General features: G+C 46.3%; 1 protein-coding gene across 3 annotated transcripts in view; it reads right to left on the bottom strand.

Annotated features, from left to right (window-relative positions):
* Positions 1 to 7,223: 7,223 nt before the first annotated feature.
* The window catches only part of NHEJ1 (non-homologous end joining factor 1), a 176,240-nt gene continuing 167,592 nt past the window's right edge, over positions 7,224 to 15,871 (bottom strand). For 2 of the 3 annotated variants that reach the window (XM_060261290.1, XM_060261289.1), the window contains exons 6-8: positions 8,637 to 8,754; positions 7,794 to 7,915; positions 7,224 to 7,677 (exon numbers count right to left, since the gene is read on the bottom strand). In XM_060261290.1, coding sequence (XP_060117273.1) covers positions 7,597 to 7,677; positions 7,794 to 7,915; positions 8,637 to 8,754 — 321 coding nt within the window. In that variant the 3' untranslated portion in view covers positions 7,224 to 7,596. Of the gene's footprint in view, positions 7,916 to 8,636; positions 8,755 to 15,871 lie in introns of all 3 variants that reach the window. The other variant, XM_060261288.1, reaches the window with a different exon arrangement.

The raw sequence follows: 15,871 nt of genomic DNA on the forward strand, positions 1-15,871 counted from the left end.
CATAGAGCAGTTTCAAAAAACAGCACTGCTCTGTGATTGGCCAGAGAACACTGTTTACTTGAATACCCAAGTAAGCAAAAGAACAACAATGTTGCTGATGGCTGGGGGATTAGCCCAGCCATCAGCTACACAACAGCCCTGCAAAGCATGCATTTGCAATGCATTTTGCAAATGCATGCTTTGGATTGGCTGCTGGGGCTCCTCTCCCCCTCCCCCTCCCTCCCTGATCCAGGGAGGCTTTGGGAGAGGCGGGAAAAGGCTTCCAAAGGCGGGAAAGGAGGCCAGCAGCTTCCCTGAGGCTGCAGAAGCTTCTTTCCCGCCTTTTCCATGGAATTCCATATACTTCCGAATATCAATTCGGAAGTATACGGGGAGCCGTATACTGCTCCTGTATAATGACTGTGAATTGGATTCGGAAGTATATGATGCCTTATACTTCCGAATCAGGGGTGATTCGGTGGTTTCTTTGATTCGGCTGAAACGAATGCACACCCCTACTCACTTGGACAGTGCTCTCTCCTAGGCAGCTCTAAGAAAATAAGCTGTATCTTGATTAGGGAGGAGTAAATCACAATATGTGGTATCTAAAGATGGTCTGTTGCAGGCCACTGACAGTGCCAGCCTAAGTAGAATGGTACTCTTCTAAGGCCACTGACTTCAATGGACTAAGGCAGGTGTGACTCTTTTTAGGATGGCACTCTAACAGTGGAATCCTAAGGAGAGTTACTCCAGTCTAAGCCTATTCATTTCAATGGGCTTAGAATGGAGTAACTCTCCTTAGGATTACACTGTAAAAGACCCAGATCCTCCTCTTTTTCCAGGGCTCTTTTCTGTCCCCACCCCCTCCATTACGATGGGGAATGCTGGTGCAGAAATGAAATTTCTCAGATACATCAATTTCAGGACTATGAACATCCAAAATGTCAAAAAGACTTCCCCTTCCAAAATCTTGTAACAGACAGCTGCAGTGCCTTGCAACTGTTCTCTCCTAATTCACTGGCTTTCTTCTTGTTCATCAGGAAGAAGGGCTCAAATATTACATCGGTGTCTTTTCTGGAAATATATGGCAGAAAGAGCAGAATGAGGTACTTCTATTGCTGGATCTCAAGCCTCCACTTTCATAAGCTCAAAGCAGAGATCTTCACTAAAATGTATTTGAAATGCAGCATCCAACTGTCAATATTTTGGAAATATTGTCTTGTCTTTCAGAATATCCTCATGCAAATCCAAAACCTGAACAATAATCTTCATCTTGAATTTGCTTTCGTGCAAGTTCCCTTTCATTAAAAAGAAAGTGAAATATCAATACTGTGGAATTGGTAAACTCTGAACTGATTACTCTTTTGATAATTTGATGTAATGGTATGGTGAGAGTCCTTCCTGCTCTTTGTAAGATGGAGTGTTGACACAAAATCCACAGTTGACACAAAATCCAGGAGTCACAAAATCCAAGGCAACTACAGAGCTAACAGGGGTATCAGACTCTCTCTCTCTCTCTCCTCCTGCTGTCCAGGGCTTTCATTAGGAGCAGTGCCCATTTACTGTACCTCAAGCTCTTCATTTCCCTGTCTCCTCAAGACATCTATTGCCCAGAAATCTACACCACTTCACTGTCGCAGGCACTAGTTAATCCACTGTCTTTCCTGATAGATCCTCCGACATGTCCACAACATTAAAAGCTGATATTTCAACAGTCTAAGCTGATGTTTGCATCTGGCCTTCAGCCTGAAGCAGACTAAAACATGCATCTAACTATGCCAAGGGTTTAGACAAAGGCTGGCAATGGACATTTCTAAGACAAGCAGATTCTCCTGCCATCCCCATGAGTGGAAATACAAATGTAAAAGCAAGCATGAGGGAAAAAAAAATGCAGGGGTCTCTCATGTACGGTATGGATTTGATGGACACCTTTCATATGAAACAACCCCTGTACTACAAAATTAAGGCAAGAAAACAGGCTTGAAATTGCATTGAATACTAAAACAGAGGCACCTGATAAAACCGATAGACAAAACTCAGAGGGTGCTCTTGAAACAGAGGAGAAACAAAGATAAGGAAGAGAACCACATGAGAAACTAACCTCATGTCATGAGAAAGAAGCAGAATATCTAGATACCATAAATTCTTCCATGAAACAGCTGGCCATGGAACTGACTAGAAAGATGATCCTGGGACTTAGTCTGAGAGAACTTTAGGACTTAATGTAGGAAGCAAGATTTGTTCTACTAAATGGAAACAGTGAGCCCAACGCTCTTAAGGTCAACATTTATGGGTTGTCCAAAAAAAGCCCAATATAACCACATTTGATGTCAGAAGAGGAAAATGAGGGGATTCGTCTGAAGGAAGGTGAAGAGGGTCAAATTCCTTTAGGATGCTTGGACATTATTTAAATCCTCAATAATGGAAATTCAGATATAACACTGGTTAGGAAAGGTCTACAGGGATGCCAGCGTGGTTAATGAGCAAAGTCAAAGAAGCCAGAAGGTACAAGAAAACTTCTTTTTAAAAGCATTCTTTCACAAATGAGGTGAGTAAGTAGCAGATTGCTGGAAAAGCAAATATAGTTGTCTATAAGAGAGGCAAAACGAGAAAGTGACGAGCACATTGCAAAAACACTGACAAATAAGAATGCCTTTAAATATATCAGAAGCAGGAAACTGCCTGAGGAGGCAGTCGGCCCCTTTGGTGACAAATGCGTTAACCCATTGTTAAGAGTCAGCGCTAAGATCGCCTCTCCAAACCAGCCTCTTCACTTGCCACCGCCAGCCGTAAGGTGACGGATGACATTGCAGGGCTCCTGCTTATGTCTGGAATGAATATTGGGGCAGCAGAGGAGTGCCCAATGGCTACCACCACTCCTCCTCGCCAAGCCTGGCCCTGCCACCTGCGCTTCTGGCAAAGGAAATATAAAAGGCAGCAGCTCTGCTCCTTCTCTGGCTCTGAGACCAGACAGGGCCAGCCGTGCAAAGGCCTTTTCATTCCCTGCACAAACAACAAGTGGCAAGCACAGAGCTGGGATGTTTTTGTTTCCCTCCTCACGACAGGAACAAGTACAGCAAAGAGGCAGAGAGAAATCGTCTGAACTGGGGGAGGGGAGGCAGGCAAGGGAAACAGCAGAACAGAAAAGTGGTACAGGAAAAATGGGGAAAAAGCTGAAATGTGTCAACAACTGACAGCTCTGCACGTGGGAGGATGACAAGCTTTGTGGGGTGCACCAGCCTTGCTCCTTGATAGCCAGCGGTTGAGGCTCGCTCCATTTCAAAGATGTTGCCGCTCACTGCCTACGTGTGAACAAGATGATTAACGGGAAGTGATAAAAACACTAATGTCCACGTTTGTGTGGCACTTCCACAGCTGTGCGGGATATACGCAGTCTGGAGAAGCAGCCCGCAGGGGAATAAACACTGTCACATACAAATTGTGAATACTTGTACATTTCTGCCCTTCTCTGCTTTCCAAACACAGGTCCATGCACACTTAGTTGGTGGAGCTTGGATAAAAAAAATCACTGCATTTGTCAAAATCTAAAACTTCCGCCACTGCACTGTTTCAAACAAGAGGCTTCTGAAAGTGCCAGTTTTATCACTGCAGCTGAACAATGGTGCACAGTCTGCACTGGCTGCCGATTGAGTACCGGATCTGCTTCAAGGTTTTAGTACTGCTGTTTAAAGCCTTGCGCGGCCTGCGACCGGCATACCTGAGGGACCGCCTCTCCCCATATGAGCCCCGGAGGTCGTTGTGTTTGGCCTCCCAACGTCTTCTGACCACCCCTGGCCCAAAGGACGTCCACCTTGCTTCAACCAGGGCCAGGGCTTTTTCGGCCCTGGCCCCAACCTGGTATAATCGGCTCCCTCTGGAGATTTGGGCCCTCCCGGATTTGTTACCATTCCGGAGGGCCTGTAAGAGGGAGCTGTTCCGCCAGGCCTTTTGCTGAGGTGGGCGGGCGTCCTTAATAAGTCACACCATCTAACTGGCCTCCTCACACTGATACTAACTACATATGAACATATGTAGCTGCCTTATACTGAATCAGACCTTTGGTCCCTCAAAGTCAGTATTGTCTTCTCAGACTGGCAGCGGCTCTCCAGGGTCTCAAGCTGAGTTTTTTCACACATATTTGCCTGGACCCTTTTTTGGAGATGCCAGGGATTGAACCTGGGACCTTCTGCTTCCCAAGCAGATACTCTACCACTGAGCCACCGTCCCTCCCATCTGAACAGGGACTACTCTCTGGACTGGAGGAGATTGGGCCGACGTAACTGGCATTTTTGGACACCTATGTTAGGTGTCTACCTTTTCCACGCTGCCTTGATTTGCACTTAAATTCAGCTATTGGCTCAATTGGCTTAAATGTTAACTTTTTAAAAAATGTCTTAACTGTTTAATTGTTTTCATTTATCTATGGATGTGTTGTTGGTTTTAATTGTGTGATATGTTGGAATCCGCCCTGAGCCCTTATGGGAAAGGGCGGAATAGAAATCCATCGAAATAAATAAATAAACAATGGGAAATGTAAATTTAAAAACGCTCTTCCATAGAATAGTATGCAAGTAATCTGCACAAAACTGGTGACTGAAATATCATGGCCATCATTTATACCAAAGAGTTTATGGTGGCAAAGGTTCCTCACCTTTCATTGTATATGAACAACCCAACAAGGTAGATTGAGCTCAAGGACAGATTGAGCTCAACGAGTATTTTGCGAAGTGGTTAATGAATAGCACTGCACATTGTCTCTCCAAAGCCCAGTTGCTAATTCTGTCCTGGAAAGTATGGCTAAGAAGCCTCTTTTCCTCTAGCAGAGGTTCCAGAGCTGTGTTTCCATTGCCCAGGTTTTGGGAGAGGGTGGGGGGGGGGAATCACCTGATGTTGAACAATTGCAAGGAAAAAACAGTGGGCAAGGAAAGGGATGTGTTCTCTTCCCCCCTGTGGCTTCTCAGTTCCAATCATGCCTTGCGAGCACTAAGATATGAGGGTGAGGCACAGTGTGTAGTTCTGCCCTAGCATAGTTCCTTCTTGATGACAAGAGAGAGTTTCCTAAAAATCCAGTGATGATATGAAACATTACCAATCTGATTACTCAATGAAAGATTCTATCACCGAATCTCTGACAAATCTTTGCCCTACTTGCTAACATGCTGCCCGACATGTGTGGTGGGCAAAACTCAGTAATTTGGGATGGGGAAAAACTCTGGAAAATCCAAAAATCCTTTATATGCTACACAAGTCATTATACTGGTGTTAGTTAACAAGCAACTGGCTTTTCAATTAGTGGGCTTGTCAACAAGCACTAATTCAAGTGGTAAGTAAAAGGATCAAGACACTTCTTGGTAGAATTGGTAGAAACATTAGGAAGAACTTCCTGATCGTTAGAGCGGTTCCTCAGTGGAACAGGCTTCCTCAGGGGGTGGTGGGCTCTCCTTTTTTGGAGGTTTTTAAACAGAGGCTAGATGGCCATCTGACAGCAATGAAGATCCTGTGAATTCATGGGGAGGTATTTGTGAGTTTCCTGCATTGTGCAGGGGGTTGGACTAGATGACCGTGGAGGTCCCTTCCAACTCTATGATTTCATGTGATGTCAGAGGAACAAATTTCAATGTGAATGGTTTGCTGGTATTTGGGAATGGCCAGCAGAATAGCACTGACTCTTAACTGGTAGCTGAAGTGAGTTAGGGACAGATAATGCTTTAACATCATTCACCAAAGAAACTTCCTCCATCCCTTGCCTTAGCATGTGATTTTTAAGCCACAATGATAGTCTGCAATCCCTCTAGTCAAGAATGAAGAAGGTATGGTTGATCGTTTGCTTGCTTGTTGAGATATTTATTTAGATACATCTTGCTTTTCTGTTCAATGGGGACCCAAGGTGGCTTACAACTTCATTTTTCCTCCTCCACTTTATCCTCACAACAACTATCCTGTCGGGCTGGGAGAGACTGAATGACCCAGGATCTACGCAGCAAACAGAGTGGACATTTGAACCTGGGTCTTTCAGATCCTGGGTTCAACATTCTAATCACTAAGTCACATCCAGGTGTGAGGGCTTAGAAACTTACTCTGAAGTTACAAATAAAGTGACAGCTGGCTTCATTTTCCAATCCTAGAATTCCAAATGCACCTCATAACCCCCAACCTCTGGTACAGTGAAGCTCTGCAGGTTGGAAAGCAGAGAAGCAGCAGTTGGGTGGGCTTAATCTCCAGGCTGGGAGTTAACTGCCCTCCAGAGAAGGCAGGTAAGGTAAAAAAAGATGCACAGGTGGAGGTGCCCATATTAGAGGTCTGCACAACCCATCCACCAAGCCCCATGTTTTTCTCCAGCTTTACACTATGGGTTGCCAGATGGTGCTAGACAACTTCTGCTTTCGCAGTTCAAGGCAGAGGGCCAAAAGAGAGAGACACACCACGATGCTGCTGCGCCATCATTCCTGGACAACGTTCGCCACTGAGTGAAGCAAGTTGTGCACGTCTGCTGCACAATAAGTATCAGGATGTAATCTAGGCTCCTCTATCACACATTTAAAGAGTTATGGCACAAAATGGCATTTTAAAAGAACCATAAAGGAACTCAGGGTTCTGCTGTCCAGCACAAGGTTTGTTCTCCTGTTTGGTGGTTACTTCATACCACTATATGACATCTGGATTTTTCTACCACATTGGGTCACAAATCTCGGGCCGCGTTTCTGTGCGGAAGTACAAGAAAGAGGTAATCTCTCACCCAAAGCTATAAAGTCGTATCTACTAAGCATTATGAGTTTAAGACGAGGCACATTCTGTGCTGAAAAAGTAACATTCTGCAACAGGAACAGACCAACGGAGAGCCCAGGGTAAAGCACACGAATGGTAGAAATGTGCTTGCTTTAGCAGGATTTATTTTTATTTTATATTTGTACCTTTGCAGAGTATTTTGGCAAGAGAAGAATGGAAAAGTGCAAGGGAAGAGAGAAAACATGTGCCAGGTGGAACAGCAGGGGAAGGGGAACAGGAATTAAGAGCGCTGGGGAACATGTAAACCACTGAGCAGATCCAGACCAGCACAACCCCAGCCCGAGCCCTTCTCTTTCTTCAGTCTTTAGCAAGCACAGCTGATACATTCTCTACCACTGCAGCATATTACAAATCTGCATCAAGAACTAGCCGGGATTCCAGAGTAGGCAATTCATGCATCCAGTTCTGTATGTAGTGCACATGTAAGATCATATGTAAGCAGAGACGACCCTGAGAAGTCAAGTTTCATGACTAATGTCTTTATTGCATAAAAGAAGTTTGCAAATTCTAGTAGCAGAAGAGGTACGGGAGCTCAGGTGGCCCTCACCATTTTTGGCGCCTTAACCCTGTCCATGATGGCCCACGGTCCACCTTTTGCTCACTGCTTTGCACGCACCATCTCCAGATTTCCGCTGAAAGGTGAAAGAACAAGCACAGGAAGGGCAGGCAGACGCTTGTGGTGAGACCTGGGACACTTTCCAGTCACCATGTTTAAATATGGCAAAATGAGCCAAGTGGTACTGCACTATTGGGAGTTCAGATGTTCCGGGAAGAGGGAGGAGTATTCAGGAAAACAATCACACGTCTGTCTCTGTAAAAGGGTCACCTGCATCAGCTGAAGAGTCCTTTCGCCTTCTTCCTCTTGGTCTTAGTCATGGGCACTTGAGGCTTCTGGGCTTGGGTGCATGATGCCTAGAAAGGAGGCAACGATTGGCATGGACTAGTCAACCTCCAAGCGAGGCATAGCCACTCCCAACCACACCCTTTCCTGACCCATTCCCCCTTGTATGCCCAGACTCTGCTCTTACCAGTGTGCCTTGTACACACTGGGCTGCTGTTGACTGACATTCTGCTTCCCCTTCTTCTGGTTCAGGTTCAATCGACAAATCCTGGGTGCTGATACGTTCCAGGCTCTCAGGATCTCCTGATGCTGTAAGGGGAAAAAAGGGAACAGCTAAATGTAGACAAGTAGGCCTGTGTGCTTGGGATGCACATTGTGTGCTTGGGATGGGAATCAAATGAATTAATTTGCATGTTGACATAGATAATAGTTTTATTGATATACAAGAGTCTGTAGAATTTAAAGACCATGCAGTTGAGCAGGAAGAACAGGAGAGACCTACAAAAAAAGGGGGGGGAGGGCCTTGACCTCTTGAGGTCTCCTAGGACTATAGGATTATTTGGATAGGGGAGCAAATAACTCAAAGGTTGATCCTCCCTCCAGTTTAAAAGGAAAATCATTCAAATGCTGACCTTACGCTACTTGAACAGTTCTAATCCTTGGAAGTGTTTCAGCCACATCTAAATGTGTAGGGAGTCAGGAACACTCTAGAGGCTAGTAGCAATGTGGGAGGGAATGTAAGAAGGACAAAAAGCACAAATGGTGGGGAGAACATGAGGAGAAAGCAAACTGAGCTTGGTTGATTATCTTTCTGGTAGACAGCACTTGGTGAAAGAAAGATGGAGTACTCAGTCTGGCAGTATCAAGGAACCATGACGGATATTGTGTAGTAGTTATTCCTACCTGTGGACATCTGCCATCAGAATTCCTTCCAACCTTGGCTACTTTAGCCAGGGTAGTGGTGGGGAAGGCACAGTGCATGCATACAATGAATACACTCAGCCCCCCCCCCCCCACCTCTTTCACTCACCTTCCGAATGTCGCTTGCAAGCCACTCTGGCCTGGTGCTGGGTCACTGCCATATAGAGCTTCTTTAGGCTAGAAGTGAACTTGTGCCCATCTCCCAGGCAGCAGGCTTCGGGCAATGTCTGTGAAGTGAATGAGGAACATGTCAAGGTTACTCTGGACAACATTCAAGGCAGAAGTAATGAACCTTGCCACACAAAACAAGAGGCCCCCCCCTTTTTTATCCTCAGCGTACAGGTCCCCTGCCACACCAACACCGGTTCTATTAAGGATCTCAAGTGGCCAACGCTGAAGGGCAGCCTTAACTTTGTCAGATCTGGGAGTTGACAGTTGACTGGCAGAGTGGACAACCATCTGAGCTGGTAGAAGGCGGCTTTGTATGCTCATAATAAAGCAGCCTCTGAGATGCCTTTCCTAACACTCTACCAGAGATTGAACCCAAGAACTTCTGCGCACAGAGCATGTGGTCTACAATGGAGCCAAGGCTCTTCCCCAGAGATTCATTCCTCTTGATGCTCTCACAGTCAACAGTCAATGCCAGGAGTATCCTTAAACCCCTGGCTTCCAAAAGCCAAAGGAACCCTTTCACTGCATCCCAATGAACGTATGAAACTGCCTTATACTGAATCAGACCCTGGGTCCATCAAAGTCAGTATTGTCTACTCAGACTGGCAGTGGCTCTCCAGGGTCTCAAGCTGAGGTTTTTCACACCTTTTTGCCTGGACCCTTTTTTGGAGATGCCGGGGATTGAACCTGGGACCTTCTGCTTCCCAAGCAGATGCTCTACCACTGAGCCACCGTCCCTCCCCAAAGGAACTCCATTCCCCATGTGAGAGTAGAAAGGGAAAGATGTGATACTTGTGGGGAGTGCTACTTGGTCTTAGAAAAGGGGAAGCTGTCAGGCTTCAGGCCAGGGCCACAAAGTCAGCCCCTTGTTCTATCAGGAGGTGCTGTTTTCTCTGTGTGTCCCCCCCCCCCCCCTTGAGTGCAGAGCAAAAGAGCTAGAGCTGATACTCTTTCTGGCATGCCTTGCATTGGCACATCCAATAAGGCAGAGAGGTGGGCACAAGGCATGCAGTCAACCCTCCCTCCCCACCCCCCACCCCCCGGAACACAGCGAGCCCAGCCTGCTGCCTGTTTCAAAGGTTTCCAGAGATAACATTTCTGTGCACTGTGCCTGCTCCACACCCAAACAATCAGGAGAACGAAGCGTGACAGATAACAGCGGCAGTTCCTCTCCAGGCACTCATCCACTGTGATACTCAAGGCCAGGAGTCCAAAGGCATTGCCTGTGACCCACTCCAGGCTGTAGGAGTGCCAGAGAGCTTTTGGCTCAAAGCAAAAGGGACACCAACTATAAGGGAGGGATGAGTGAATGAATGGGAGAATGTGTCACACGGGTATGTTGCAGTACCGATATTACTTACTAATCGAGCAATGCTCCATGAGCTCTAGGTCAACTGATCTGTCGAGCCACAGCTCTCCCAAGGCATTTCCCAGCCACAGTTCTTTTCCTTGGAGATGCCCAGGATTGAAACAGGGACCTAAAGCACTGAACCATGGCCCCTCCCCTCTCACGAGAGGGCTTTGCTCATTTAAACGCAAGGTCTTTATACTTTGCTTAAATCCTAGGAAAGATCTGTGAGAGATTTCAGGGGATAATGACAGAGCAGAACCATTTATGAGTGCCTTGTGATGGGGTGAGCATAAGAGAAGCCATGTTGGATCAGGCCAACGGCCCATCAAGTCCAACCCTCTGTGTCACACAGTGGCAAAAAATGTTATATACACACATACACTGTGGCTAATAGCCACTGATGGACCTGTGCTCCATATTTTTATCTAAATGAGGGTGAGGAAGAAAAGAACTGAGGGATGGTGCCCTGGGGACAATCTGTCAAGTTCTCCCTGATATCTCAACCAGCATATACTTCAGATGCAGAACTGCCGAACCAGATCCATCAACTCCTTTCCCCTACTGCTTGAGCGGCAGCGAGCGCCCCTTAAGGGCTCTCTCCATACCCACTGCCCTCATCGTGATGCTAGCACGCCTCTATCTCTCTAGCCAAAAAAGGCACTTGCAAGTGGAGCCATTGTGATTTTCTTTTTAAAGGCCAAAATCCTGCCAGTGCATTGTGACCAGAACACATTCTGCAAATGAGATAATTTATGCAAGTGTTCTTTGATCTAATAAATCCATCAGATTTGATGTATTAGAAATAAACTCTGCTCCAGATCAGCAGTAGTCACAGCTGCTAGCTGGGGTGGGGTGGGGGGTGCTGCACAAATTAAATGAGGTATGACGTCTTGATTGTAAAACAGCACTACTAAAGATGGCAAGGAGATCTGGACTCATGAGACACGAGAGAGGACATTGAAACGACGAAGCACGACAGTAAAAGAGGGAAAACATTCTTCCCCATAGCCGTTGGAAGGCCTTCTCAAGGTAACAAGACCTTTCCCAGCAATGTGAGTGGATTTGCATAGTAAACACACACACTACTTAGTTGTCAGGAATTCATATGCTTTCCTCCTAGGAAGTGTTCCTTTTGCAGGGAAATCACATTTTCCTAACAGTCAATACAGATGCGACTAAAAAAATACAACTCCCCCACGCATACACAATTATATACAGTTTCAGAGGGTAGCTGTGTTAAGTTTGAAGTACAACAGCTACAGTCAGGAATGCAGAGTAGGTAGCTTTGATTTTTGAAAGCTCATATCCTGGAAATTTGGCGGGTCTCTAAGGTGCCACCAGGCTCAGATCTAGCTTTACTAATATATACAGCTGGACCACAAATGACCAAGAATAATGAGCACCTATTGACCAGTGCCCACCATGCCATCATTGGCAATGAATGTTTCCACATCATGCCCATGCTATTTTTGTTTGCTTACTTCCTTCTTTAGTAGCTGAGGGCTCTTTTACTGCTTCATGCAATGACAAACCTAACGAAGCCCTTCCAAACGGAGCAAAAAAAGTACTCCCCAATAGCAAGCCATGGCCCACTATTTCATGAAACCGTTTGCACTTTTTTCTTTTTCTTTTAAAAAAAAATAATTATTATTATTTGAAGAATGTACCAAATAAAACTTCTTGAAAAGACAAGCCTTTCCCAGCAAAGATACCTTACTGCAAGCATTATTTTTGGATAGGTCACCAGGTAATTGACACTGAACTGAAAAAATACAATGCATGGTAGAGACCTGCACTCCTCCAAAGGCCTGCAGGAAAAGGAAAGGTCCCCTGTGCAAGCACCAGTCGTTTCCGACTCTGGGGTGATGTTGCTTTCACAACGTTTTCACGGCAGGCTTTTTACGGGGTGGTTTGCCGTTGCCTTCCCCAGTCTTTTACACTTTCCCCCAGCAAGCTGGGTACTCATTTTACCGACCTCGGAAGGATGGAAGGCTGAGTCAACCTTGGGCCGGCTACCTGAATCCAGCTTCTTCTGGAATCGAACTCAGGTCGTGAGCAGAGAGTTCAGACCACAGTACTGCAGTACTGCTGCTTTACCACTCTGTGCCACGGGGCCGCTAAAGGCCTACAGAGTCTTCATCAAATAGTGCTCACCTTCAGAGTCAAAGGGACTAGAAATGTGCTCTTCTCAAATGCGTTTCTAAGGAACCAGATGAACCAACTGGGCAAATCACAGTATAACTTCATCTGTGCAGTACAGTGAGACCCTCAGTAACATCTGGGAACACTTGTCGTACTCATTAACTCATTAACTTAATTTTTAGAGTTTTATCTGTTTTAATTGTTTATTCCCTCACATGTTTAAATATTGCTTATTGTTATGTGGGATCTATTGTTGGAAGCCGCCCTGAGCCATTCGTGGGAAGGGCGGGATATACATTCTAAATAAATAAATAAAATAGGGACTGCTAGAATGAAAATAAATCAGCAACAAGTTTGCCACTGTAGAAAAGAGGGAGAAAGGATGGGCTTGCCAAAGACCTGGGTCATAAAGACAATGGCCACAATAACAGAAGTTCTGCTTCTCCCCCTCCCCCCATAGTTTATAGCTTGGCTTGCTTCCTTGAGTGATCTAAATCAATCTGTTCCTCGACAAGCAGTTTTCCTCACTTCCATGAGGCATGCTGCACTGTGCAGGTTGGAAACGATAAATCTACCTTTGAACAGTAAAACCCAGAAACATATTTTGCCTAAGCCACTGTTGCGTACAGGCTGTAATAGGCTGCAAATCTGGAGGTGAATGAACCTCAAAAGTCAGTCAAGAACAGCCAATAGGCAACCGAAGATGCCAGATCAAAGGCAAAGACACAGTCATAATTCAGAGTAAAGTAAACAGCAGACTGAGACAAGGAATAGTGTACTGGGGCAGGCACTGGGGCAGGTCATTGCTACGTCTTTTCCATCCATTCTCTCCTCCCAGGAATAGTGACAGAAAACAGGGTGGCAGCAAATCTCAGGGCACTGTGACCCCGCCCACCGCCTTCTCTAAGCCACTGCCAGAAGCTGAGCTCAGTGCTTCTCAAAGCTTCCAGCCCTCATTAAGATAAACCATGCCTACTTGCCCAAAGCTCAGAGCACCCCATGCCACTCAAGCTGCACGTCCTATAAATGGGAAGGGGAGGCACAGTCTCTGCATTCCTAGCTTTGCCTACCTCCTCTAGAAGGGGACTATCACCACACATTCTTGATCTGGGAAGGAACACGATGCCTCTGTCCAAGGAAGTCTTGCTTGACTCAGGAAATGTTTGTGGTACCTAGGGGTGCGTGCTGCTCCAGATTTGTACAAACTGATGTCTGAAGGTTTCATTAGCTTGAGGCAATCTCTATGAACCAGAGCAGGGAGAGACTAAACACCACACCAGCAGAATAACTGATCTTTTTGGTCGAGCCGCTCACCTGTGGCATGGGTGTGCACTCTGTTTCCATAAGAAGCCCATACTTTGGAAGGAGAAGGCAACGGAACACAGGACCACCTCCATCTCTCTTCAGATCATTGCACCCAGATCAGTTCAGTGTGGCACTTGCACGATTTCAGGAACCATTCCAACCAGGGGCAACAACAGCTGCTGGCTGAGTCAGCGATCAAACATCACAATCATCCTAACCTTGTCGTTTAATTCACTTTCCACAATAATCCAGGATCACAGTGTAAACGGTCACTGGTGGCAGTCAGTTGCATATACAGTTCTTGTAAGAAACTAAACCTTCAGCTAAGGCAAATTCTCTCTGACACAGACCACATACGAAGAACCAGGATCACATCTGTCAACCAGACTTTTAAGTTGCATGAATCCCTGAAGCAGACTTCTATTTTATTACTCAGAGCAGCCACACACACGAAACCAAAGCCATCCTGAACAAATGGAACTGCTAATACCAAACGGATCGTTACAAAACATTAATTCTGATATTAAAACTGCCACCTCGTTCTCACAATGCCATCATGGCACCTAGAAGATATTGGATTTATATCCCGCCCTCCACTCCGAAGAGTCTCAGAGCGGCTCACAATCTCCTTTACCTTCCTCCCCCACAACAGACACCCTGTGAGGTGGGTGGGGCTGGAGAGGGCTCTCACAGCAGCTGCCCTTTCAAGGACAACCTCTGCAAGAGCTATGGCTGACCCAAGGCCATCTCAGCAGGTGCAAGTGGAGGAGTGGGGAATCAAACCCGGTTCTCCCTGATAAGAGTCCGCACACTTAACCACTACACCAAACTGGCTCTCTAGTACAAATAACAAGTTCAAGAGCCTTTTACGGGACGGCCAGGACCCGTAATTGAACAGGTATGTAGAAGTTTTTGGAATGATGTTGGATACTCTGCAAACTGAACAAAGGGCCCAATCCCATTTGCCTCTGAATTTCTACAGTCATCGCTCTGCCCCAGACAAAGGTGAGAACCACCATTCACTGATACCCTGGGCAGTCACTGAATTGCATTGCTAATGGGACGATGAAGCTGCTCTGTGACTATCAAACTTTCCTTAAGCATCCAAGACTATATTCACAACTGCCTCACTTCCCTGCAGTGGGCTCACTCTTTCACAATGGTGACCAGAGTTTTCTAAAGGCATATATGATTTTCATTACCAAACAGGGTGAAATGTCCAAGAATACTGGGGGAAAGTTACCAATTTAGAGCACATGCCATTCCCTTGCCCATGAGCTGCTGGGGGTGTGTGTTGTCTCTGTAAGCATGCCTTTGCTGTGTTATGACTACCTGACAACAAGGCCAGCCATGTATCAGATGCCAGCAGCTCAAGGCTGAAGGGGGGGAGGAGCATTAAAGGATTTATAGCCTGTCTGATGAGGAGTTCTTCGGGACACGGGGGCAGAGATTGTGAGCCTTCGGCCCTTAAGTCAGGAGGGCAAGTTTGTCAAGCAGTGGGGGAATCCTTCCCTAATGGTGTCCTCGACTCACTCTCCTCCTCTATATCTAGCTTATGAAACATTTTGAGGACTATGACTTGTACGCAGGGGTCGTTTTGTAGAAAAATAGGTGGTGGAGCTCATCCGGGGATTGTTATGCAGCTGCACCTACTATTCAATGGCTCTCAGAAAGGTTCAGGAGCTATGCTCCTGTGAGCAACCACTGAATCCGAGGCCTGCTTGTACTCATTTCGGGATATTTGTCACTGGTTATTAGCACCACATCACAGTTTTTGAACCTTCCCCTCCCCCACATGAACCAGTACGACTACCTATATTTTTTCTCAATTAATTCTGCTGTGACAAGGAAGGGCATACTTTCATGAAGACATGCAATAGGGATGCTTTGACAAGGCATTGAAATACAACTGTATGACTTCCTTGTCCCTGTAGGGAAAAGTATTATTCTAAATCTTGCAAGAGGGGAAGAAACTGGCCTGGGAAACAATCCCACGCTCAGTTGTGCACAGGTAAGCAGGGGAAATCTGGGGAGGAAGGCTGACTGCTTCATTCAGTCTTGCTTGTTCTGTAATAGGTCTATGCAAGTGGTCAGCTCCGCACACCGAAGGACCCAGGGCTCATGGAGAGCCAGTTTGGTGTAGTGGTTAAGTGTGCGGACTCTTATCTGGGAGAACCGGGTTTGATTCCCCACTCCTCCACTTGCACCTGCTGGCATGGCCTTGGGTCAGCCATAGCTCTGGCAGAGGTTGTCCTTGAAAGGGCAGCTGCTGGGAGAGCCCTCTCCAGCCCCACCCACCTCACAGGGTGTCTGTTGTGGGGGAGGAAGGAAAAGGAGATTGTGAGCCGCTCTGAGACTCTTCGGAGTGGAGGGCG

Source organism: Heteronotia binoei, chromosome 21, assembly GCF_032191835.1.
Source record: "Heteronotia binoei isolate CCM8104 ecotype False Entrance Well chromosome 21, APGP_CSIRO_Hbin_v1, whole genome shotgun sequence".
Taxonomy (NCBI): domain Eukaryota; kingdom Metazoa; phylum Chordata; class Lepidosauria; order Squamata; family Gekkonidae; genus Heteronotia; species Heteronotia binoei.